General features: G+C 46.8%; 1 protein-coding gene across 2 annotated transcripts; it reads right to left on the bottom strand.

The window, feature by feature from the left end:
- Window positions 1-1,061: 1,061 nt before the first annotated feature.
- On the bottom strand, window positions 1,062-23,755 carry LOC144138497 (UPAR/Ly6 domain-containing protein bou-like). Of its 2 annotated transcripts, XM_077670812.1 has the most exons (4): window positions 23,461-23,755; window positions 17,611-17,757; window positions 8,938-9,191; window positions 1,062-3,182 (listed from the first exon to the last, which is right to left on the bottom strand). In XM_077670812.1, exons 1-3 carry the CDS (start codon window positions 23,525-23,527, stop codon window positions 8,986-8,988), a joined length of 420 nt encoding a protein of 139 aa, XP_077526938.1. In that variant the 5' UTR covers window positions 23,528-23,755; the 3' UTR covers window positions 1,062-3,182; window positions 8,938-8,985. The 2 variants fall into 2 exon arrangements, with proteins under 2 accessions (XP_077526938.1, XP_077526930.1); XM_077670804.1 differs by having other exon boundaries at window positions 1,062-9,191; window positions 23,461-23,754.
- Window positions 23,756-25,372: the final 1,617 nt, after the last annotated feature.

Here is a 25,372-nt window from a genome sequence, read left to right as displayed (position 1 = left end):
CAGGTCAGCTTTTCTTTTCTTCTTTTGCGATACCAGACTTCCCCTGAAGCTCGGCCACTTCAGGGTGACAAACGAAGTGTGGTCACAGTGGGCACAAGTTCCCTACAAGTACCAGAGTTCTTCTGTTCAAGGCGTTAGCAACACAGCAGAAGAGGCTCCATTTTGGGAAAACAAAGTGCTGCTGAAGGCAAGAGCAAAGCAAGCACTTCGTACTGAATGTGTTTTTTAAGGCTCGTCCTGGTGTTGTCCTCAGTAGCACATCATTTTTCCAAATATTCAAGGCTGTGCCATTGTATCTTTTACTACGAGTGCAGTTTCTCTCGTGTGTCGCTATCTTATCTCCACTACCAGTCTATGTCCACTGCACTGAAGGGTGGATCGTAGAAGGCAGCAACAAGCATAATGGGTACGATGCCTGGTAGATGCAAGTTTAACGACCTGATAGCTACCTGCAGGCTAGCTGTGCCACGAGCATACCATAAATGCCACGTTTTGGTTGCATTTTTCAGGTCAAAAAGGGTGGTGCATTTGTTTTGCACAAAAGAAGGAAGTCCAAAATTTTCATTACTACTATAAGCGCTGCATTCGATGATGCATCTGACAGTTACATGCATAAAATGACTTGGAACACCCATTCGTATCTATTTGGGAGTAAACTTTGGGGTCTCTAACCACAAGCAAGCTCCCACATTTCCCCCAACTGGGCTAGCCCTGCTTAATACTTGCCTCCAATTGCCTGGCACAAATGTGTGCCCTCACCTACAAAGTTAGCTACGGAAGTGCAGCCAGTGCTGTGTTTCCTTCCTGGTGGCCACCAAGACACCACTATTCCGTGAGCAGCCAGACTGAAAATGTGATTGGGCAAACATCAATGCCGCAAAGGGACGCTCCTTGTAAGCACCCAGCACTGGCATGTTTGTCAGTACTGGTGCTTTAAACATTTTAAAAATGAAGCTTTAAACATTTCGGACCAATGCACGTTGCTGTCACAAAAGGTGAGCGTGAAGCACACAAAATGACTGGAATAACATGCCCAAAAAGTGCACACACCATCTACCAGCTCAGAAACCACAAGTTTATTCCTTACATCTTTTTTCAAGCTCAGTAATATGAAGATGACTTGACACACCGAAGTTTCAAAAAGAATTTCACCCGGCGTTGTAAGCAATCGGTGCTAATACCTGTAGGCACTGTCACGACCCGCGATAATTGCCTCTGTACGCAAGGGCAGGACATAACGGTCCTAGGCACTGCAACATTACCCAGAAGAAAGCACTGCAGAGGGCAACAGCTAATTCAGTCCTCACAATAAGGCAAGGGCGGCATTCACATACAAACAAAACAGGCTTGTTGCACACTTCAGCCAGTTTTATCCACATATGTCAATGTTACACATAAAACAATATGCATTTTAGCTAGTTCTATATATATGTACACCACCCGTCACAGATCAGTTCTCTTAGCTGGCTGAAAAGATATGGTACGAATGACAGTAAAACATACGTAAAAAGCACTGAACGATTGTGGCGACAAAGAGAGTTAAATCCAATGTACAGCTGCTATAATATGTCACAAAAAAAAAAGGGACAAACTACAATGACAAGAGTTTGGGCAGTGTGAAATCAAAACAAGCAAAAAAAAATAAAATATGCAGTGAAAATTACAAAAAAAGAGAGAAAGAACCCCCCCCTCTAGAACTGACAAACGTGTTGCCACCTCTTCAATGATGTCAGTGGCAAACAACGCATGCATGCCATATATTCCACCATATCATAAAGAAAAAAGAAAGACTGTGCCGTAACAGCACAACAAAACTACAGCGTAATGGGGGTGCTAAAAGCAAAGCTGGTCTGTGACATATTGCAGAGAGATCGTTTGAAGCATGAAACATTTTGTTACTCTGTCAGCACACGTAGTTAAAAACACATTTCTACAGAGAGAAAGGAAACAAAGCTGAACAGCAACATCTAACACTTTTAAACAAATGTGCATGAAGAGGACAGGTCCATAAAAATAGCTAGCATGCTTGCCGATTGCTCACAGCATTGTGGAAGGCTTCAGTAAAAAGAAGGACTTTAGCGTCACGTAATACGTACTGAACTATATTTGGGTACAAGTTAAGAACGGCAATAGCTCATGTGGTGTATCAGTCCGCTAAAGTGACGGACCGGGACGCCAACGCGTGTGGACGTTTTGAAAGGAGATTGCTGTTAATGCATGGCATTGTCTACTTTTTTCTCACCCAGTTTCTTTTTTGTCACTGCAGTAACTTATAAGCAGATTAAGTTTGAAAAATCATGAAAACCACTCGTGTCACATTCAAATTACTCGCATTAACACTTTTCTGCCCACGGGAAAAGCAGTGATTTTGCAAAGTCTAGCAAACAATTCTTTCTTGCTTAAAAAAATATGCAGTATGTAAGTGTATGGTATCGAATTGTAGATGAGTACATTTTCTTTGCACTGGTGGTCAAAATTAATCCGGAGCCCTCCACTATGGCGCGCCTCATTGCCCGCATTGCGTCGGCGCGTTGAACGCTACAATCAATCAATCAATTTCTTTGCACGTAATTGTTTCAAAAAGCAATTCTTATTTGAAAAAAAAAAAAAAGAAGAAGAAGAAAGCCATAGAGGAAAGTTTTGGGACAAATACAAAAAAAAAAAAAAAAAAAACGTTGGTAATGCTAGACAGAAAAAACACACAAAAGTTGAAGATATACATTTTGTACGTGCAAAAAACTTGCAAATATCGAATGCCTAACTGTAAAATTTCTTGACTTACAAAAAAAAAAATAATAATAAAAGTTTGCACCAGTGGGTTTCGTGCCACTGCAAAGCAGTTCCTCGAAGCATAGGACGGCCACACATGCAACGCAGTAAACATTGGTTTTCTGCTCCCCTCTTTTTTGTTCGTAGCACAATTTACAGTTTCAATATGTTTGCATTTTCTGGGGCTTGTGTTGAACAGGGGTATCAGGTTTCGGGCCGGTTTGGCACATTGTCGCTTTCGGTGCTGAAATCCAACGACAAAACATTGTCCTCAGAGTCAGTGCTGCTAATGTAATTCGAAAAGTCACGTGTAGTCAAGTCGCTAAAAATGCGGCATTTCTGCAGCGTCGTAGCACACGATGTCGATACAGTCTTCCTATCACCCGAGTGGCCGCGACACGACACCGGCGGTGCTTTAAAAAATCACGGAGTTAAAAAAAAAAGGGGGGGGGGGGGAAAAAAAAAGGAAAGAGAGTATATAAGTGTCTCTACCACTCAGTAGATGGCGCCAGCACACGGAGCGCACTTGCAAAGCGCCAAAGTCGAACGGGAAAACGTCAAAATTTGAACTTTAAAGCATCGACAGTACACTATCGATTTGATTAGGCGTGGGCAGGAAGGTGTTAAGGCACACTTTGGGCTGCGTGGAGGAACAGCCGGTGCGGTGATGAAGCGCAGGGGCGACTTCCGTTACCGTTTTTAAGTTGTACCCAAGTATAAGGCCCCAAGGATCCTTTCAGACGCTCCCTGTCACAGTAGCAACATTTCCCCCAACCTGTCCTTCCACTCCCCATTTCCCCAGGTAACAGCCATGCTGAAACTTGATAGAAAAATAAAAAAGCCTGTCACAATATGCCATGTAGTACAACGCTAAGCATGAGATACCATCAAGGTAAAGGGCAAGAGCATGGCTCCAGGGCGAACTCCTGAGTTGCTCCCTGAGACACACCGGTTGCACAGGCTAGACAAAGGCGACAGGCACCACGTACCCCTGGTGGCATGGTCTTGTGTGCAGGTCACAGAAATATGCTGATGCAGCCCAGCTAGGCTGGCTATACATCTAGGCACATTTAAGGGGACGACCAGTGGCTTCTGAAGGTTCGTGGAGTACAAGTCAGTGGAGCACAGCTGACGAGAAAAGCTGCCCACTGGCTCTGCAGCGCTCAATGTAAGACAAGCCACACCAGCACCCGCCAGCCCCAAAAGACCCTGCTTCTTTGGTCCTGTTCATTTATGCACCACTGGAGTGGTACCCCGTTCCAGACTGGACACAACCACAAGTGGCATTCTCTACAAATCCCATTGGAGTTATACTTGCCAAAGCTCCGTCTGTGCTATGGAGAACACCGTAACAGTGGGCTCGGATTACCTGGGAATCTTTGCTAGCATCGGTCTTGCTTCCGCATTGGCCCTGTCTATTCAGCCACCCAGCTGCTGCAATTACAGTTTCTCAGCTAACGTTTAGCATGCCTTCTGCTGCAGTATTCATTAGTTCCACAGCCACTGCTGCTGCAATGCACCAACTACACCACCAAAATTGTTGACACTGCCACACCAGTGATGACACCACTCCCAAGCACAACACCAACCAGCCATTGCTCGCTCAAACAATCTACAAGCGGCTTCTTCGCCCTTGATATGCTGCATCAAAACTTCAATCGTCAAATTAGCACTGCATGCAACGGAAAGTTTTGTCACCTTGAGTTTAACCAGAATTGGCAGTGGGTAAGACAGAGTGCAGCGTATGTTGTACATGGGAGCATGACTGCACGGAACAGGTGATGCGTTTCACAAAAGTCTACTGGAGCAGTGTGCCTACAAAAAATGTCGCCAGGAGCAGATGCAGTTCACATTGCAGTGTACTAGCCACTGAACCACATCAAGCAATACAAAATACAAGTTTGGTTCATTCAAACGACTGTTTTGACCCCATAACAATGATATACCAATTGTACCGCAAACTGCAAACAAGTAATGGAGATGTTTTAAAGAAAACATGGAGCAGTGGCGACTCCCCAGCAACTTTCTGGTGATTTTCCTGTGATGTCACAGAGTCTTGTTTGTGCAACTGGCGGACGCCGACCCAAGCCACCGCCAAGAAACAGGACTGGAAGGTTGTAGTGTGGGCTCTAGTTCCGTTTGTTCGCATCACTTGAATGCTCTTGTGCAGTTAACGTTCTGATAGCTATGTTTTTAGTGCTGGCCTCTACTGCGACACCCCTGCCACATAAAAAAGCCTTTCATGGCTGGAATGGGGCTGAGCGAGTTATCAATGGATGCCAACTTGTACCTTTAGGACACTACGCCAAAGGGCATACTATCGCAATTAAAAATAAAAAAAAAAGTTTTATTTTGTCTTCATGCCCTTTCCAAAGTGCTCCACTACAAAGCAGTACAGTAGCCACAACAGGTAGGAGTTGTAAAGCACCCGTGCAGTGTTGTCGTGTTCCCAGATTAAAAAAAAAAAAAAAAAAAAAAACGCATGCACACACACGCACGGGCACTTCAAAAGAGAGATAAGAATGTGTGCGCAAGAAATAGCTTAAATTCACACAATTCACAACTGAACATGTGAGCTGAATGCACCACAGATGTCTATGTTTCATGGATATGAAGAACTACAAAAGAAAGACTGTGGGTAAGCCTGTGAAAACAGTCGATAGGCTGATGGATGCCTGCAGCAATGAAAAAGAAAGGCAAATAAATGCCCGCTTAAAAAAATGAACACTCGCTTAAATGCGTCAAAAAAAGTTGTAGTATGCCCTATTGCCCAGCGTGCCCGACAATGACAGTGCATTCATGGGAAAAAAGCCACATGTCTACATCCATTACTCGCATAACATGAAAACACAAACTTTGCAGGTCTAAAAAAAAAATAGGGAGTGAATGAAAAAAAAAAGTGCAAAATTTGTCACATACAACAAAAATACCATCCATTCAGAAAAAAGAATTTCAATTCCAACCCTGCTCGTGTCACGCGGTGAAGACTTGGTAGAACAGGCCCTCCCAACTCTGAACTCTTACCTGGATTAAAAGTCACATGTCTCATGTGTGTCTGTGTGGTGCCCAGGTGTGGACTGCAGCTGCCTGATAAGGCACAATGCCATTTCGTTGTTTCTTATCACAATATTACACCCAGTCCATCTCAACTGCACGCACAGGCACTGGTGAATTGTGACAAGGCTTTCTGTCAATATGATGGCATCCATAAAAAAACACAAAGTTTAAATTTGGGTTTTGCTTACCAAGCCTGCAGTTAGGCTATGGAGGTGCACCAGAGTGAAAGGCCACAGATTAATTTAGACCACCTGGGGATCTCGTGCACAAGGAAGTTGTTTTTGTGCCTTCCACGGAAAACAACCTGACTGATTGATTATGTGGTGTAACGTGCCGCCGCTACACAGGCAATGAGGCGTGCCGTAGAGGAGGGCTCCGGATTGATTTCGAATACCTGGGGATCTTTAATGTGCATCGAAATCTCGAGCACACAGCCGTTTTTGCTTTTCACCTCCATCAGAAAAGCGGGCGCCGTGGTTGGGAATCAAACCCACAACCTTGGGCTCACAGAAAACAACTGCCACAGTTTACATCGAAACAGCGACCTCGTGCTCAGCAGCTGAGCCACTGAGGTAGGTCGACACCCGTTAAAAGAGGAAGACCCGAATGCAAGGCAACCTCAATACATACATTCGGAGAGATATTTAATTAAGTACAATGAAACAGTGATTTGACAAGGCTGTGGGCATAACCTAGATACCTACATTCCCACAACATAAAGCGAGCTGCCTTGGCATCAACGTGAAGCTTGGGTGCTGTGAAAGACAGTGGACGGGATTCACTATGTGTGCCCCTGATTGATTAGCTGTTGATGGAGCAGGTCCAGGTAGCGACATCCCTCAATCCGAGTTAACAGGCGCCAGTGTCATAAGAAAAGGTGTGACAAATAGACAATAAAAGCTATCACCATCCTTGTGGTGCTAACAGAATAAATCGAATACTCAAAAACAGTAACACTGTGTCTTACTGGTGGCCCTTCAACGAGTTCACTAGGTCGACGACACTTCGCCTTCGTCGTTGTTGTAAGAAACGTGCAGCTATGACGTCGGAGGCCCAGCAGTCCGCCAACCTCGGCAACTGCCCGCCGACCTCGTTCAAGCGAAGTTGCCTTCCGAGGCTTCGTTCGAGTGGAAGCAACTCTTCAAGACCGGAACGGCGAGTACGCTCCCTGCTTCCTGAAGCGCGGTGGCCACTCACCGGGAAGAGACCCTGGGCGGGACATCGGCTGCTTGCGTCAAGCAAGAAATGTGGAGCGGATGATGCGGCTACCGACGACGACACGTCGTGTTCCCGCAAGCGACTTGGTCCGAGCGGAGGTGTCGAGCTGAAGCGATACAAGCGGTGCCATTTTTTCCTGTCCTCGGAAACTGCCCCTTCCCCGGCTGGTGTTGCAAGGTCGAGCGTGGCGTGTGATGTTTTCGTCGGCGATGACAGCTTCGAACCTCGTCAGAACTCCGAGAGCGGCTGCCAGGACAAGCCCCAAGCGGAGTTCCCCTCGGTCAGCAATCTGGACGGCTTTATGGCGGAAGTCATGGACGTGACTTACTTCGAACTCTGACGTGCACACTGTGCCCCCGTGACAGCAATACGACAAAGTGCGAGCGACCTCGCCTTGTGGGCACCGGCTGCTTGAGGTCGCCCGGTTTTTTTAACCCGGTCTTAGGACGCCGTGCTTTGTTCAAAGTTTTATCTTTGTGCTGCCCTGTATTATCACATCACGCTCTTTATTGAAATTAATTGTCTCGTTTTGTGTAACCTGCAGTGTGCTTGCTGACAAGTATTGTGATCTGCATGTGGCTTGTTATACTGGCCTGTCAGGTTGGATTGTTGTTCGCCTGATTAGTTTATTTTCCTTCCGTGGTGCATGGCTGGGCATGCCAGAATTATAATAACTCGAAACCTACTCGCTGAAGAAATGTTTGCTGGGCTCTGCACGTCATATCTCATATAGCATGGCCACGTATCTTCTCCATTCCTCGCCAAAATCTAAAGCAGACTAAAGCACTTCTCTGGGCTAGTTGCTTCATTTAGGACTTATGCTACATTCATTACGCTGCTTGGGGTGACGATGCTCGGACGCAGACCAAGAAATAGACAGCGCGAACGGGACCTTGCGCTTTCCATTCGTGATGTGTGTTTCTTCGTCCGAGTGTCGCAAGCCTTAGCGGAGCAAACAATTTGACCTATAGGCCAATGTCAAAAAAAAAAAAAAAAAAAAAAAAAAAAAAAGCCAGTTTTCTGCCGTCCCTATCAAGTAATGTCTCCTCCATTCAACTTTAACACTGATCTCCTGTCGCTCTTCTCGTGAAGAATGCAATGAAGACTCGCCCAATTCAATTTTCCCACGTTCAAACTTCCTGCCGTTATGTGTTGTGACGGCGAGCGTCTCCTTCTCCATCTTTTCTTTTTACTCCCGTTTGAATAGTACCACCCGATATCTTTTAGTGCTCGCTTTTCATCCTTCTCTTCGACACCGTTTTTTGTCGCGCAGTTCTAGCATTTCCAGAAGTAAAATATAATTGAACGTGTCTGCTCGTAACTAACAGGACACTGCTACTCGCAAGTATGTGCTCAAAGTTTGCTTCAAATATGCTTGGGGCTTCCTTTGCGCTGAATAATAATAAGAACTCACTCCTCTTTTTACAACACTTTTCGCGGCTCTGCCTGGACGCCACTGTTGTTTTGAGTGAACCGGCAGCAACCACAATGACAGAGAATGGGCATGAGATTCAGCGAGTTTCAGCGAGATTCAGGCTGAAAATATCAACCACGCTGTAGTTCTGGACATGACAGCGTTCATGGGCATGGTAGGACAACTACCGATGGCATACTGTGGAGGGGGAAATGGAGGGGAAGAAGGTTACGGACAAAGCACCACAAAAGAAGTGTCCCGATGACTCACCGTGCACTAAAAGCCAATGCAGCAACTGCACATCAAAACCACGTGTGACTGAATTTCACAGGCGGGCCATGAGAGACATCTGAATGGGACTAGTTTACCCCCCCCCCCCCCCCCTGCAATCCGCCCGTGCACCAGCATTGTGGCGCTGCACAGGCACCCTTGCATTTCGCTCCCACAAAGATGCCACCGCAGCCAAGCACCGAGCTCACAAAGGGTGGCAGGCATGGGCAGTTGGGCGATGGCCCATGCGGAGCCGCTCAGACGGCTGCTCTCACAACGGCAGACAGCAGTAGCAGTGCTATGCCGGCTGCCCAGGGTTGAAGTGCCGAGGAGCCGTTGCAGCCATCGCCCTTGCATGTGTAGATGCAGGCCCGGTACTCCCGGTCGTCACCTGGCCGCCGCACGTAATCACAGTAATGACCCCGGTCCCGAGAAGAGCAGAACCGGAACGTGCCAATGCGGCCTGAAAAAGGGCGACAGGCAAAGCAGTGCCGTGAGTAGCGGCCTCAGCTAGAGCTTCCCACAAGCGGCGACACACCTACTGCGGTTTTCAGCCGCAGCGGTTTATTCTGAAGAGCTCGGGCCAAAATTGCGGAACAGTTTCGATTTATCGTAAGGTGTGCTACCTGCAGGGCCATGTTCTTCTATGCTATGGTTCTACTCCAGTTCTATGAATACAGCATTAGAACACTATGACTTACACTGTGCCATCTCCTCTTGCTTCAGAGGGCCTCAACTGAGTCTTAAGAACAGGGTTCGTGCAGGCTTCAAAAGCAAAAATTCAAGGGTTTTCAAGGACTTTCAAGGACCACAAAACACATTTTCAAGGTCCCCGTCTAATGTTTTATCTGGGATTATTTGTAACTTTTCCAACACAATGCAAAAGTTTTTTATTGCACAATATCTAAGCACATTAGTACACATTTAGATAGGTGCTAACGGGTTCGTAAATGCTCCCCCAGCTTCATTTTTTTTTTTATTTCATGGCTGGTATTTAGAGGTTTTTCTTTTTTCTTGGTGTTTTGCTGAGACTGATTGATTTCAAAACTTCGTTAATGCTGCGTGCATCTCCTGCTTTGTCAGCAAGAGTATCAACTGAAATTAAATCGAGCAAGTGTTGCTCAAGGCAGGATGAACTATGTACCCGTCCACCATTTTCACGTAAAAGCAAACGCCGATGGAGCGTATGAGGAACAGCAAACATGCAATGAGCAACCGTCCATAGACTAGATGGAAGATGCAAGATAGAGAACAGAAACTGGCTTTCACTGGATTGTATCGTGATATAGATCGGATTGACAAGTGCCTGCTCCTAATGTTGCTTCGTAATAATGAAAATCTACCGAACTTGTAATTTCATGCAATACACTGAAACTTGATTGTTACAATGTTTTTTTACATTTGTCAACACCTAAAATCCACGACAAACACTTTACATTCTTATGAAAAGACAGGGCCATTGATTCTCTCCGGAAAAATAAAGGGTTTTCAAGGACCATTTAAAAATTCCAGGACTTTCCAGGCCTTGAAATTGACACTTCTAAATTCAAGGGTTTTCAAGGTTTTCAAGGACCTGTGCGAACCCTGTAAGAACCACAAGTCTTCAGAGCCACACCAATCCCAAGAATGCATCCTTGGCAAAATTGTGCAGTGAGGCAACTCGTGCTTAGTTCCCTCTGGCATTCTAAATAACAACGGCCACCAGTACCTAGTACATTCAAACTAATTCATAAAGTACATGCACAATTCATTTCGAAGGGGTTCACTCACTGCGCCATGAGATGAAGTTGAGTGTGCCTTTTCTTTAGCCGTGTAACAATGAAATGTGCCAGCACCTTTGGCACACTCTCTGACCAAGGGCTAGGTGTGAGCCATCAGGTATACCTTCTCTGCGAGCACAAGCCCGCAAAGGATAGGTAACTGGCTGCAGGCTGCTCTCCCAAAGGTGTATTGTACCCTATCGCACCCCCTTTCTATCACATAACATCCGGGTCCTTGTGCTGAAATGACAAGGTGCTGCGAAAGGAACGAAGCACTGAATTAACACCATACTGTTCCCAACTTCACCTCAGCATGCAACATTTTAGTCTTGAAGAACAATCCTACGGCTGCCCATCACTAGCTAATCTAACTGATCAACTGCCTTGCAAAATGCAAAATTTTTAAGTTACCCTTTCTTTTCAGGAAGTTCATTCCCAACACTATGTCCAGAAAATAAGCAGCCATCAAGATATGCGTCATCTCCTGTACACACTGGTAATACGAAGTGGCAGGCTGTGTGCATGGTCGTTGGAAAAGCGCGTGCAGCTCACAGCTTCCTCCCACTGACAGAATAAAACTGCAGAGCTGGATTTTGCGCGGAGAAAAAGTCAAAAGTTCTCAACACACATTATTATTCCGAAGACTGACATAACTTAAAATTTTTTTTATGACTCCAAGTACCTATAAGAAGTCAATCATCACCCACAAGACCTCCGTCAGTGTTAAAAAAAAAAAAAAAAACCTCTTTTTCTTGTTGAGTGGCTGGTTTACAACCCGTATTAAAGCAGCACCAATAAAAATGGCCTATATCATAAACTTCTTTATGCATTCAGCTCAGGCTAAACATATTACTCCTTCACCCACTTTTTACACAAATGCTCTTCTTCGGACCAACATCGAATGGGCCTCGCGTGGCAATGTCCAGCGCGACCAGACTTAGATGGCTCCATTGCGAAACATATCTCCACGTCCACTGAAGCCGAGATGCGTGGCATACTTGATTCATCTGACCAACTTGCCCACAACATCTCTTCTCCACTACCCTCCTGCATTCGTATCCTCGCCTACTCCAAAACTGCTATAAAGGCTGGGCAGGTTGACGGGTGGCGCCACCATTTGGCGCTCCCCTCGTTACTGGAATGGGCCGGCACATTGGACTAAGCAGCCTTCCATTGTTGTTTTTGTCGTGTTTGCTTCGGCGCTGCTAATGTTTACATGGTGTTGCGAGCGGATATGTGGGGTGAAATGGAGTCCAGGCAGATGTGTTGAGCTCTTAGATGCACCAACAGCTACGTAAACTCGTTGAATGCTTCTAAGGTTGGGTGTGGACCTCACTGACACGAGCACTTTTTGCAGCGCTGTACGCTTGGCTCCACTCGATTTGAGTACAAATAAAACTATTATTAGTAGTGTTCATTTCAACCAGTTTAAATTATTTTCACTGGTTTCAATGACCAAGGTTTCCACACCATCCTTAACGGTGGGGTACCTCAATACGTGTGCTTTAAAGAGAAAGGCACGTATGAGTTCGATTACTGTGCGACCGCAGAAACGTCGCGGCAATTTACACTTTCTTTCAGTAAACGTGAGCTTTCTGCTGTCTGTTTTCATGAGTGACAAAATGGGAGCCTGAGAGCTGAAGCGGAGCTCCCTCGTCTGTAGTGGTCATCTTATCGAGAGCAAAAATAGTTCAACCACCCAACAGCCCGGGCTACAAACCAACCCCCCCACCTCCCTTCTCCAGTTTACAACCTGTGAGGAATAAAGGCTGGCACCGATAGACGGCCAAGGCGTTAAAAATGCGGCAGAGCGTTAACGTCAGCCCGTTTTTTTCAATAGCATTCTTTGCTGAGTACCTCAGTGCAAACCGTGTAGTGCCTTGTAGAGAAACCAAAAATGCGCGACTAGCTGCCTCAAACGGAGGTGTGTCAAACCGAGTTCTCCAGCATAGACACATTTCCGGCACCCTGGAAGCAGTTTGGATTTGGAGAGGTCTGCATGGACGTGCAAAATTATAAAGCAAAATTATCCAGCCCTCCGTCTAATGACAACGATGGTTGAACGCGAAGATTTATTAGTGCGAAATAGAATGGGGAAGTCAAAGCCGCTGCGATCAAAAGACCAAGCTGCGTGCGGGTCAAATTCAAAGCTCAACAAGTCAAAGTCCAAACCCAGACGGCAACCAAGGAAACCCTCAAGAGAAAGCTTTGCATTAAATCATCGTCGTAGTTAGACGGAGGAGTGCATGATTTTTCTAGAGTAGGTGGCAGCTTGTGGTAAAATGCGACCGCCGCATTCACTTGAGAAACTGAGTGGAGGTTTCTTAAGTGAATGGCTCTTGTCTCCTGTCTCTGTCCTTCAGCCACGTGTAATTGTTTTCTGAAAAACCCATAACCAACTAGCCAGCAACCATTGCAAGTCTTATTACAGGCATAAAGCAACGCTTTTTCACGACAAGCAATAACGTTCTACTGTCGTGCGATATCTATTCTAGTAAAGATTCCCGATGGCTGTTGTAAACGTATTTCTGTGAAATCAAACATATTTCTACCGTAAGTAATGAAGTTACGTAGCAAAGACCCTCAGCCTTTTTGCTTTAAGGTAAATCATAGAACTTTGTCTTTTGCTCGTGCATGACGCAGTTTCGACATAAACTACCCAAGGACAGTGCTGCAGCATACTTGGATCGGCTGCCCACACCAGCTTTGAAGGTGCATTTAGCTGCAGTATATTCCTTGCTATGCCAAACTGCATGCAGGCAATAATACTGCATAAAAAATGTGCACGAAAGAACGGACCTGCACCTTCAGCTCGACTTCCAGCTAGGCGTATTGAGCGTCATCTGATATTTGCAATTACTAATGGCATATTCGGTTGGCCGCTCCGGTCCTCTGGCTCAGAGTCGCCAAATGCCAAGGCGGCTCGCGATCAGAGCACGAGAGGCAGCGTACCAACTGAATGCATCGGCGATCTTGGAGCAGCGCGCCTGTAGCGCCACCGTGCAGCCAGTGCGGGAAGCCGCCGGGTGAACCGCGGCATTTTGTGCCACGTGACCCGTCCTCCCGGCCAGATCGTGCCACGCTCTCACTTCGAAGTCAGAGCGGTCGGGAGCGCTCCGAGTCAGAGGCTGACGCTCCAAAAGAACCAACCGAAGGTTGTTCGAGCGCTCGAATTCTACCAACGCTTTTCAGAGCACTCCAGAGCGCTCGTAAACGCCCAACCGAATACACCATAAGTATGGATGTAAATCATACACATAGCATGTTTCGTAAAGGTCACCTCTACTATCACGATTAACTGATCTGAAAAAGGTAGTTGTGGATACCTACACTTTGCAAGCTGCTCCGCAGCAGAACAACAGAAAGCCATGCACCACTACGCCGTGCTGACCACCACCAGCATTTCACTGACAAGTGGCTCGCCATGGGTGGTGCTGTTCGCTGAAGCGACGGTGGTGACATAAAACGGCCGCCTGGTCCCTACTGGGGAGTTCAAGGCCCTTTCTGAACATCCTACTGTTGACCAGATTCAAGCTATGGCCAACATACCCACTCAGAGTGGCACTGAAACTCGCCTGGCGTTAATACCGGAACACATGATGCAGGGTCATGGCAACCAGACCATGCAATTCGAGGCTAAAGAAACCCTCTCGCAACCCCGCCGCTGGATGCCCTACCCCGTGCTGCAGTCTCGTCCACCCCATTTCGCCTGCAACTAGACCACACCCGCCACATGTGCCGATGCCACCATAGCATCAAGCACCCCGCTTGACTGTCTCAACGGCGTCCCTTCTCAACCACGCCCAGCTGAAATTTTCATCAATAAGGCTCTTGTCAATGCTGATCTCACCACTGAAATCATACCGAAATGGATTCACCAAGAGAAATCCTTGCCTGCACTGTTCAGCAACCTCTATCGCGGACCTACATCATTTAATGTGGCACTGCACTGGATTCGCAGACAATCAATATATTCTTGAAATGCACTCCCCCATGGTTCTTTACCAGATGATCCCCCCTATAATGACCCCCAATTCCTCGCTGCGCTATCCCTTGAAAGCGGTCTGGCACAAGTGGTGCGAGCCGGAGTCTACAACCAGCTTGGTACCTCAAAGCCTACCATTAGTTCCTACATTAGAATCTGCCTACATGGCCCTTGAAGATTCAAGAAAAGCCTTGTCCTCCCTCCCTGCTACTCCCATTCCCCCCCCCCCCCCCTCTCTACTTCCTTTTCTTGATAAAGGACTTCACTACTAACTACTATGTACTTTTCCATGTGATGATGGTGCACAGTTCACACTTTTTTACTGCTGGGGTCTACTCATGTTTTGAGCAGAGGGGCTCAGAACCAAGTAAGGAGAGACAGCATGAGCGCTCAGGCACTAAAGAAGTCGATAAAGCCCATTGATTGATTGATTGATTGTGGGGGTTAACGCGCCGACGCAACGCAGGCGATGAGGCGCGCCGTAGTGGAGGGCTCCGGATTAATTTTGACCACCTGGGGATCTTTAACGTGCGCCGAAATCTCGCACACACGGGCGTTTTTGCTTTTCGCCTCCATCAGAAAAGCGGCCGCCGCGGCCGGGAATCGAACCCGCGACCTCGTGCTCAGCAGCGCAACGCCTTAGCCACTGAGCCACCGCGGCGGGTGATAAAGCCCATTAGTACACACCGTGTTGGAACTCACACGTTAAGCAGTGAAGATGAACTGCTAGTCCTGTTGCCGACACCTCACATGTCCTATCAATAAGCGTAAATGTTCCCTTTGAAGTTTACAATGGCAGGCAAACACCTGCAAGGAACCACTATTCGGAGGGCACCTACCACCCGAAGAAAGCACAGAGATTCAAGCCCTGTTGATGCCTCCTTTGAGGAGCAGCACGAAAGGAACTTTGGCAATGAGGTCACATGCTGTGAGCACTTTGAAACCCAGACATGACCGTGAATACTAGATCGTTTCTACTGCGGGAAGCAGGCATGTCAACAGATACATTGTACAATCAAGTACACAACAGTGATGACAGCAGCACATCCTGCATGTTTGGTCCCTTCTTGTTACCCTAACAGCATTCAGGGAAAGATATGCACCAATATCTGTGACCTGACCAGACCTGCAGAGTGCTACGGAACTCTATTCAACACAAGAAGCACGAAGTTTAAATGTGCAGACAAAAACTCGTGGGCCCATCAAGAGTGCCCTACAGGCACTGAGGCTGCACAATTTTTTTTTTTGAGCAGTGCCCCAGAGATAGTACAATTGTGACCTTGAAAGGTGGGCTTGTTCAATTTTCAACTACATAATTCAAATTATAACCACTCGAGCAAGCAGGATTGGCTAAAACAAGGTGCCGTTTCCTGAGAGAGAAAAAAAAAAAAAAAAAGCGCTGATGCGGATTAATGCTGGGGCCAAGTTACGGTTAGTTTTATCAATACCTTTCAGGCATGAAATGCTGCGGACATAACTACGGAATCACGCGAGCATCCCGTTTATTTGTCAACTGACCATAACATCATCGCCACTCCTGACAGTTCCAAATGTATGACACAACGCTTATTTTAGGTGGCCCCACACCACATTTTCCTACTTGTGCTTTCTACTGTTTGTTCCCGATATCCACATCCTTTCACGAAAAATGCTTTTCTGTGTAACTTACTTCCCCATACAAACTAAAGATTATCAATGTGAGCATATGTGCAACTCGTCCGCATGTTGCTTCTGCAGTAGAACAAAAATCTGGCCTAGTCTGTGCAGGTTCATGATGCAATGGTGTGAAGACCAACAGGACGGAGAGAAGTATGCGAGATAGGCGCTGACTATCAACTAAATTTTTCATGATGTGAGAACATATAAATGTGTGCCTGCACACTGCATAGTACAGCACACAAAAATTAAAATAAAAACCAAATGAGAAAACAACAACAGCTCAATTCTGTCATCGATTTCCGCCAGGTCACTATCAAGGAATGCAACAGTCTGATGCACATGCCAGCATTCTTGTGTATGAAAACCGCTCCTGCTATTTTCCTGGTTTGCATGCCTTTGTTTGTGGCATTAATAGTAAAATGTGGGTGATTATGGTGCATGGGCATCTGCGGCCAAAGAGAGCCAAAATTGTTATGTGGTCATTCAGTCTGTTGTCTGTGGTTAAAATATGCATGGGATGAGTATACGCCTTTTATCACAAACAAAATGGCTGTCCTGTCAAGGTGTGAAACACAGCCACATTTTAATCAAGGTGTTTGCGCCTTTTTGTCAATGCGCACCTTTTGTGCAGTGAACAAAAAGTGTGCACCAGGATCAATCAGGTCATCCAAATTTCAGAGGAGCAGCAGCAGGAATGCCGTGTGAATCAATGCAAACGCTCAAACATCACTTGCAGAGGGTTGGCATTGATGTGATTTTCCTTGACATTCAACGAGCTATCCAAGCCTTGTCTCCAGAGCAGCGGCGGTGGCATAAAGTGCAGCAACGAGTACGTGATGTGCAAATGCAGCTCCGCCTATCGCATTCTTCTCTCATGAAACAAGATCTACATTGTGCATATGAGCAGTGCCTTAACAATGCGCACATTTGGGAGCACTACAACACTTTCAAATGGCACATTAATGTTGCATCTCTCTTCCCATTGCCTAGAATGCGGCTGAATCGCACAGCTTGGTAACATGACCCTTTTGTATGTAAAGGTACATAAACTAGAGAAGGAGACAGAAGCATTTTTTATACACAATGCTGCAACTTCTTAATTTATACGACTTCGCGTCTTAATATATTTTCTGTTTTATAATCCTCCATAAAGCTGCACACAAATACATTTGCAGTGATTACTTGCAATGGCAGGGGGTGTACGTAGGTCGAGTACAAAAAATTTTGGTGCTCAACAGCCAGATGAGGAGAAAAACTTTTTTTTTTTTGTAAGGATTCGAACTGAAATACTAGCGCTTGACTACAGGTTTTCTGGATCAGCCACCAGTCAGATGGAAGGCTAACATCGAGTTACCTAGTTACCTTCATTCCTGCATCATCCCCTCCCCTGGCTCAGTTTTCCTTTGTCCGAAAAGGGGCAACCATTAGGAACACACTCGGCCTGACGTTCAGCAGCCACTCTAGTTCTGCCCACTTACCCTCATACATGCCTGTTGCTTTGATGCAGTAATTGGCCTCGTACAGATGGTCGCAGCTTGCTGGATCTGGTGAGTTGCCGTGGTCCCATTGCTCTGAGCAGTGCAGGTGCTGGTTGGAGTCACACTGGTGGCAGTAGATGGCCTCCGCTGGAATGCACACAACACACAAATGAGGCACTGCTTGCACACTTTTCTTCAAACACCCAAAATACTTCCATAAGAGGTGCCAAAATATTTGGCGGCTTTGTTGAAATCTCAGGTGGCCACAGACCTGGAAGTTGCTATCATACCATATCAGAACACTTCCAACTCCGGTCCACCATGGCGTGCTCAAGATGCAGTGCGGTACTTTTTCTGTTTCGCACACATATTTCTAAAATTCTTCCTCTGAGAGGGGGTTCCCAGGAATGCCCTGGAGTATTCAGGATGGGTGAATCAAAGAGCCTACTCACTTTTTATGCGAGCAATGCAACACCCCATGTTTATGGGGTTTAGACAGCAGTGCACAGTTGTCTACGAGATGTTGTGCAGTAATGCTTCAAATACCCGCCAGAGTGACAGATATAACTTGCGTGGTGCACTGTATGTGTGCACAAGTGTGTTTGAGCTGCACAATTCAGCACACTGGAGGCGGTGTGTGAGCCCCGACCTGTACCTCTTGAAAGGACGGACAGCTCAGTGTGCTTAGGTATGCATGTGCGGCTACTGCACATTTGGCTAGAGGCTTCGGAAGTGTTTTGAAGGTGGGGAGGCTCAGAACAATTGGCGATGATGATGAAAATACTTAATGCGCATTAACCTTTCACCTTTTCTTTTTGTATTTTGTGGTTATAGAAACCAGAGCTTACTTTCTTTTGGTGTTTAAATAGTTTTTTTGACAGAGGTTTGCCCTGGCTGTTCCAAACTCAATCTCTAATGAAACACCATCCATTTTAAGTAACAGCTTTTCATCCTCTTTAAACATCATAAATAATGTAATAACTAAATCAACTATTTGTTTCATTAGGGAAGAGCAGTCATACTCTTGCGAGGCACTCAAAATGCCCTTGCATGCACCTACATGCATGATAGAATCGACAGCATAAATAAAATTTTGGAAAGGAAATTATCCACTCTCCCTTACATAAACAGCAAAACCCTGATGATAGTAATGTTAGTAAACAAGCTATAAGCAGAAAGGAGTTAAAAGGGTAATTAAATAACGATTAGACAGGACACATGTTCTCAAAATGACTGTACTGAGCCTCATGCCTTGGACCACTCCAGCCAGTTTTTCTTTTTTTGGAGGGGGGAGCCCTGACTTGTATAATTGTGCTAAAATGGAAAGGGGGGCCTGAGCCCCTTCTTTTTGACAACAGAGGGGGCTAAAGCCCCCCTCTCTTCCAGAGCCCCTGCATGTAGCAGCTGTTCCCGGGAATTCAGCACTGTGTGTAATGCAACTTATCAAAGAATTCTTATTGCATTTGTATTTTTAGAGCACACAGCATTTGTTTGTATAAAATGCTGTGACTGTTCTTTGGCAGTTGGATAAGCATTAACTTGGAAGCTTCTGCAAAAATCTATCCCCTATGGGAATGGGTGCAGGAAGCAATCTGCTCTTCTGGTGGCCAGGCTTGGCAAAAAAGCTTTAGCTCTTTACAGGAAGTAGGAAATGGAATAGCATTATGCTTACATTGCCTCTCCAATCAAAAACAGAAAACTTCAACGGCCCATAATGCAAGCTATCCACAATCACAAGGAGCACGCAGTTGCCCTCAACCCATGATAATCACATTGCTTTAACGCTGGAGGCAAATGCAGTTGTATACCGTTTCTGACAGTTCACACTCAATCTGGATTTTTGTGTGGCTCAAGGGTGGCTGCAGGCCCTGATTACACCAGATGGACAGAAGCTAAACCTTAGGTGCATGTAATGTGCCATATTAGCTCAATGTTTGTGTTGCCTCCTCTGCAACCGCTTCTAACAGGTTCCTACCTGGTGCTGGTACTTTCTATAAACATGAATTCCTTCTGCACCGCGTTTAAATGCTGCAACATTTACATACAGTAAAGCCCGCTAATATCGAACAGCGCGAGGATTGTAAAATAGTTCGATATAGCAAAAATTCGATATAGAAAGTGAAGCAAAAAAAAAAAAAAAACTTATATGAGTAATCTTGCCGACGGAGTCGCGAGCTAACGCTGAACTCTTACCACTCTGCAGTTGACTATTGATACGACACTTCTTCGGAAAGAAAACATTAATTTATTGGGGTGGAAGAACTGCATGAGTGTAGCCTGCTTCTTGGAGCACAACGCGTTGCTGGTGACTGCTTGCTCCACAGTATCTAAACAGTCGACAAGCACAAGACCGCTCCCCTCAATGGCACTGCAGTATCGCCGTAGCAGGGCCACGGCAGCGACGGCTTTGCTCGTACTCGGAAGCGGTACGGAGTCCTCGGCATCTTCGACAGAGCGGAGACAAGCATGGATACAAGCGAATAACGGCGAACCTAGCGAACCGAGCAAGTGCGGGTAGTGAGTGGCGCGGACTTGAAGTTCGGTGACACCGCAGCCCGCAGCTCCCAATGTGGCACTTTCGGCTCCAACGGCATGCATGCGTGGAGCTGGTCTACTCTGCCACGGCCGGTTTGGACGCGCCCAAGCTCGCGCGAGAGCCGCAAGCAACACCCGCGACACCGCTGCGCGCCGATGTATTGCGGGAAAGCCTGCCGCATGCCTAAGGAGAGCGAAATATCTTGCGCGGGAGAGTTTGATGCTGCATTGTGAGCAAAATCACGTACGATATAGAAAGTTTTAAATGCATGTGATTTTTACCAGAATTATACAAGGGTTGATATAGGCAATAATTCGATATTTCCGTGTTCGATATAAGCGGGCTTTACTGTAGTTACACATTATAAGCAGATGTTAAAGCCTGTTGCTCTGAATGTACGTAATAGATGTGTGTCAAACCAATTGCACTGCAGAGTAACTAGACATGACCTTTAAGGTTAGAGTGCCTTCGTCACAGCCACACGGTGATACAAGAATGTTGAGAGCCACAGAAGACTTCCAGGACAGATGTGACCTTGTCAGGCTTCGTTTCTCTTCTCACCAATCTCCCTATCCCACTCTTAAGACACCCTCTCACTTCCCAGCATGCTGCCTTTTTTGTAAAACTCAACACTACATTCAGGTCACTCCTCATGACACCTTCTATTGCTTCTGCTCCATCTTTGCATTCCTTTTTTTTTCGTGGTCCCGATCACACTGGTCGTCACACTACATTGAACTGCTTGTCAGGCTCCTCATCATGACTGTCCAAACTTAAAATTTACTGAATTCAAACTACGAATGCTATGACATTCCTAAAAACTACGGTCAATTTCGGCAACGGTTTTAATTAATAGAGTTTCAGCACAGTGGCTGTCTTGCATGTGAGCAGTCTGTCTTGATTTTTTTCCCAACCGGAAAAACTGCCTTCCCTCTTGACTAGCTTGAGTCACTATCCCTTAATGAACAGTGACTGGCTAGTCAGTGAGTGGAAGCAGTTTGGCCATATGGGTAAAATAAACAGACTGCTCCATTTCGCAAGAGAGCAGTCTTAATTCTTACCCAACCAGCCAAACCACTCTCACTCACTGGCTAGCCAGAGTCACTGTTATTCTATTCATCGTGAATTTGGCTAGTCAGTGAATGGAATCGGTTTTGCCAGTTGTGTAAAAATCAAAACACAGCTAACACGCAAAACAGCCGCTATGATGCAGCTATAAAAAGACTGTTGCTCAAATTTCAGTCACACTTGCTATGCTCAAAATGGGTAATTATATTTTAAGTGTGGTAACATTACAGTCCCAGCTTAAGTCTTTCTTTTAAAGTCGAGACAATGCGGCATTAAGGATCTCCGAGGTGGATTTGCATATTTTTATTTGTCATGGTATTGTTTCGGCTAATGCAATTCTTTAACTTGCTGTTCAGCACTGGTCTAGGGCCTTGGTTTATCTGAAACACCAGGAACAAGAGAAAATGCGGGCACTCTTTGCGGTCATTTGCAAATCACGATAACGTCCCAATAATGCGCTGTTCACTCTGGCTAAAGCTTTGGCTAAAGTGGAAATCCTGCAGAAGCGGCTACGACTTTGGCTACCCTTTATGCCAAATCCTGCAAAGCAGCCAACACGAATTAGGTCTCTTCGATTTTACTGCACTCGCTGCACTCATTCAGGTAGTGCAGCACTCGTCTCTTCGATTTTCGAGTGCAGCGCGCGGCGCCTGCACTTTTCTCTTCGATTTACCGACGGTGCAGAGAGTGCAGGATGAGTTCACGCTTTCCCTGCACCTCCCAGGGAGGAGGTGCAGAAGCAGACGACAAAAGTGCAGGACCGGTTCTGCAGTGGCGGCGCCTGCACTGAACTGGCTGAACTCATCGTGAACTCATGCAGAAAGTGCAGGCCAAATCGAAGAGACCAATTATGCCACTTAGCATCCAACATTAAAATTGGAGGGAAAATGGAGACGCATTCACATGGGAGACACGAGAAATAGATGGCATGAATATGCTGTGCCAAAAGTTGTTGACAGAACTGAAATTTTCTGTAAACGAACTTTGTTCAATTGAAAATTGTTTGCATTGTGTGCAATGTGATGCTGGTGTCATCTGTTTAAGTGAACTTTTGTTGCGCACGATTTGCTTCTTATTTCTGTTTAAGTGAACTTTTGTTTCGCACGATTTGCTTCTTATTACATAGCCGCTTGTGAGAAAGCTTGAAGCCTGTGCATGAAGGAAATTATCTACTTTCACGTTAACTCACTTTTGCTGCCGAATCATAACGCAGGTACTTATTGAAGCCGTACTAACAATTAGTGACGCAGGTGGGTCCTGTCCACTTCTATTCATCGTGTTTCGTCTGGTACTACGCTTCAAGTTTTAAGTTTACCACTAACTGACTCTCCCGCGCAGTCAAAACGGGCAAACATGCCAGAACGAGGCAGATGTTGCCAAGTACACAATCAAAGTAAAAGAAGCGTTGGGGGTGCCACTGCAGCAGTTGCGAGCAGGAGTTCGCTAGCGATCAGAAATATCACGACGCGTCTCAGTTTCGCAAAATAAAACGTCGCAGACAACAATCGAACCGACAAATCATTATCCGTACAAGCACATTCAAATAACAACGCCGACAAATTACTCGAAAAACTCGTTTCCGGAAGCGCTAGCATTCGTATGGCGATGCGAGGACGCTCTAAACAACACTTGACAGGGGGTCGGCGCCCTTTGTTCATTGCATGCGAGAGGAAATTCGCGTGAAATGAAGCGTGCCGAATGACAGGAATCGACAATGGAGCCAAGCCCGTGAACTGGCGGACAGCAACCGCCGAACTTGAAGCGATACGATCGAACCAACGGTCCAGGAATGCTGATTAAACTTAGACGCGCTACTAATTTTGAACGCATATCGCCGATCAGTAACGCCTGCTATTCCCGCGGCCAAGAGCAAGTGGGCTGCTAGGGGCCTTAGCTGACAACGGTTGCTGAAACGGGTACAGTGGAAACGGTTACTACAAAGACGGCTCGATGACGGCGGAAACTGGGCGTAGCTGCGAACGAGTGACGCGGCGTCAACATTGACGGGAAAACTTGAGCACCGGGCAACGTGTTTGAGGCTTAGTCAAATGTGGGTGTGGTGACCGGATTAAGAACGCGTGGTCCGTTTCGAGGTTTACGTTGTTCCGTTCGGTGTGACGAAAAGGTTGTGCGGCCGAGTGTCACGTATACCAATACGTGAGACTCGACATCACGTAACCGTGTTGTTTGAAGGCAGAAAACAGTGAATAGACTGAGTTTTTCCGCTTTAAACGCGACGCGCTCACCTGACGATAGGAAGCAACTCGTAACCGTTGCTGCCGTCGAGATGATCAGCCACCAGCGAGGTGCCATCGCCGACGAAATGTCTTGTTAGGAAAAACTGTACGCACTCACAAACCCGCCTATGGGCGCAACAATATCACGTTTCCAATAACGCTACAGTTTTCTGGGACCGCATTCCACAGGCAAGTCAGGCTACACAACGAGCGCCACGGCTTCGCCGCCAGAACCAACACAACCGCCAAGACCGCTAACTTTTGGTTTTCTGCGACTGCAGCGCCATGCGCTTGTTGACATTCCGCGGGGACTTCTAGTGCGCCGCGCGCCGATGCGCCGAGCCTGGCGTGACGCCAAAAGCGACGCATGCGAACTGCGGCCATTAGAGGCGCTGCCAGAAGAGGCGGCAAATACGTATGCTACCACAAATGTGGGGTTGTAGCAATCGTCCCTCCAACTATATGCAGAAGAGGCTGCGCATTCCCCGGTAGTCATACTGATACAGGACAGACAGACAGACAAGGAACTTTATTGGTGGTCCGGAGAGACTCCGGGGCTGATGAAGCCGCGGGCCGCTCCCACGTTGGGACGGGAAGGCCAAGCTTCACCGCCGCGTCGTGGGCTCCCTGGACAGCCCATAACTGACGTGAAAACTCGGAGCTTCGTAGCGCAGAGCTCCACTCTTCTCTCTCTGTAACGAGCGGCATCCCCAGCGTATGTGTTCTAAATTACTTTTCTGTCCACATCTCGGGCAGTCCGGACTGTCGGCGCCTGGATTGTGGGAGTGAATTTGAAATAAAGCCAAGTGTGGATACGATCCTGTATGAAGCATGCGCAGTGTGATAGCCTGTGGTCTGTTTAGTTTAGCGTGGGGAGGAGAGTAGACTCTCCTGTCAAGGTAGTCGTGCTTAATTTAGTTACCTCGTTAAAGGTGTAAAGAATGTCTTGGAACTCGACAAACCCAGGTTCATCAAGACCTCGACTCACATTCGCGTCCGCGCGGTGGATTAGTGCGCGCGCTTGGACGTGTGCGATGTCGTTTAGGTTGGCGAGGGAATCGAGCTGGGGGTAGAGATGTGCCAAAAACCACGTGATAGTATGTGGATGGAGTACTCTACCGTGGAGGATTTTATATGCTTCTTCGGCGATGGAGCCAGAGGCGAATGCCCTGACCGCCGCCCTAGAATCAGTGAAGATTTGAGTTCTCTCTTCATCTAGGAGTGCTAAAGCAATCACTGCCTGCTCCGCCCTAGCCGGGGTGGAGCCTCGATGGTGGCTGCGCAAGTGACCTGGCCTTCGTGATTGACTACTGTTGCGACGAAGCTAGATGTGCGTTCGTACTGGGCCGCATCCACGAAGATGACCGTGTGAGGGGAGCCCTTGACCTGCCGAAGCAGTGCCACATCCCGTGCTCTGCGCCTACCCGCATTGTGTAGCGGGTGTACGTTGTTAGGTGAAGGAGCAACCATGATGTCCCTTATGTGATCCGACATAGCACATTTACGTTCCTCCACTACGGTGGGGCCGACTCCCAAAACCGCGAGGATCTCCCTCCCCACGGGAGTGCTAGAGAGGCGTCATATTTAAGCCGTTTCCTGGGTTTCAATGATTTCGTCGAGTGTGTTATGTACACCCAGCTGGAGAAGGCGTTCCGTGCTGGCATTTACCGGAACTCCTAATACTTTCTTGATGCTTTTACGGATTAGCGTTTCCAACTTGTTCTTTTAGGATGTGTACCACTTGTGCATTGCAGCCATGTAGAGGATGTGGCTCATGAGGAATGCGTGGAAGAATCTGAGAAGGTTATCCTCCTTCAGACCTCCCCTCTTATTAGATATTCTAGTGATCAGGCCGATCATCATGCACTCCGTCTTGGTTGTGATTTTACGGAGCCAACATTCCTAGGGTAGGGCCGACTCA

The sequence above is a fragment of the Haemaphysalis longicornis genome, unplaced genomic scaffold (assembly GCF_048455015.1).
Source record: "Haemaphysalis longicornis isolate Haplotype H1 unplaced genomic scaffold, Haemaphysalis longicornis Haplotype H1 scaffold_1, whole genome shotgun sequence".
Classification (NCBI taxonomy): domain Eukaryota; kingdom Metazoa; phylum Arthropoda; class Arachnida; order Ixodida; family Ixodidae; genus Haemaphysalis; species Haemaphysalis longicornis.
This window is presented reverse-complemented; position numbering and strand designations above follow the sequence as displayed.

What these genes read in the sequence shown, in the direction of transcription:
- LOC144138497 (XM_077670812.1), bottom strand. Translation starts at nt 23,527, where the DNA reads ATGGCACCTCGCTGGTGGCTGATCATCTCGACGGCAGCAACGGTTACG. An exon ending in GAGTTGCTTCCTATCGTCAG is followed by an intron (nt 17,758 to 23,460) that starts GTGAGCGCGTCG and finishes TGTGCATTCCAG; the next exon opens with CGGAGGCCATCTACTGCCAC. An exon ending in AGCAACAGGCATGTATGAGG is followed by an intron (nt 9,192 to 17,610) that starts GTAAGTGGGCAG and finishes GCCCTTTTTCAG; the next exon opens with GCCGCATTGGCACGTTCCGG.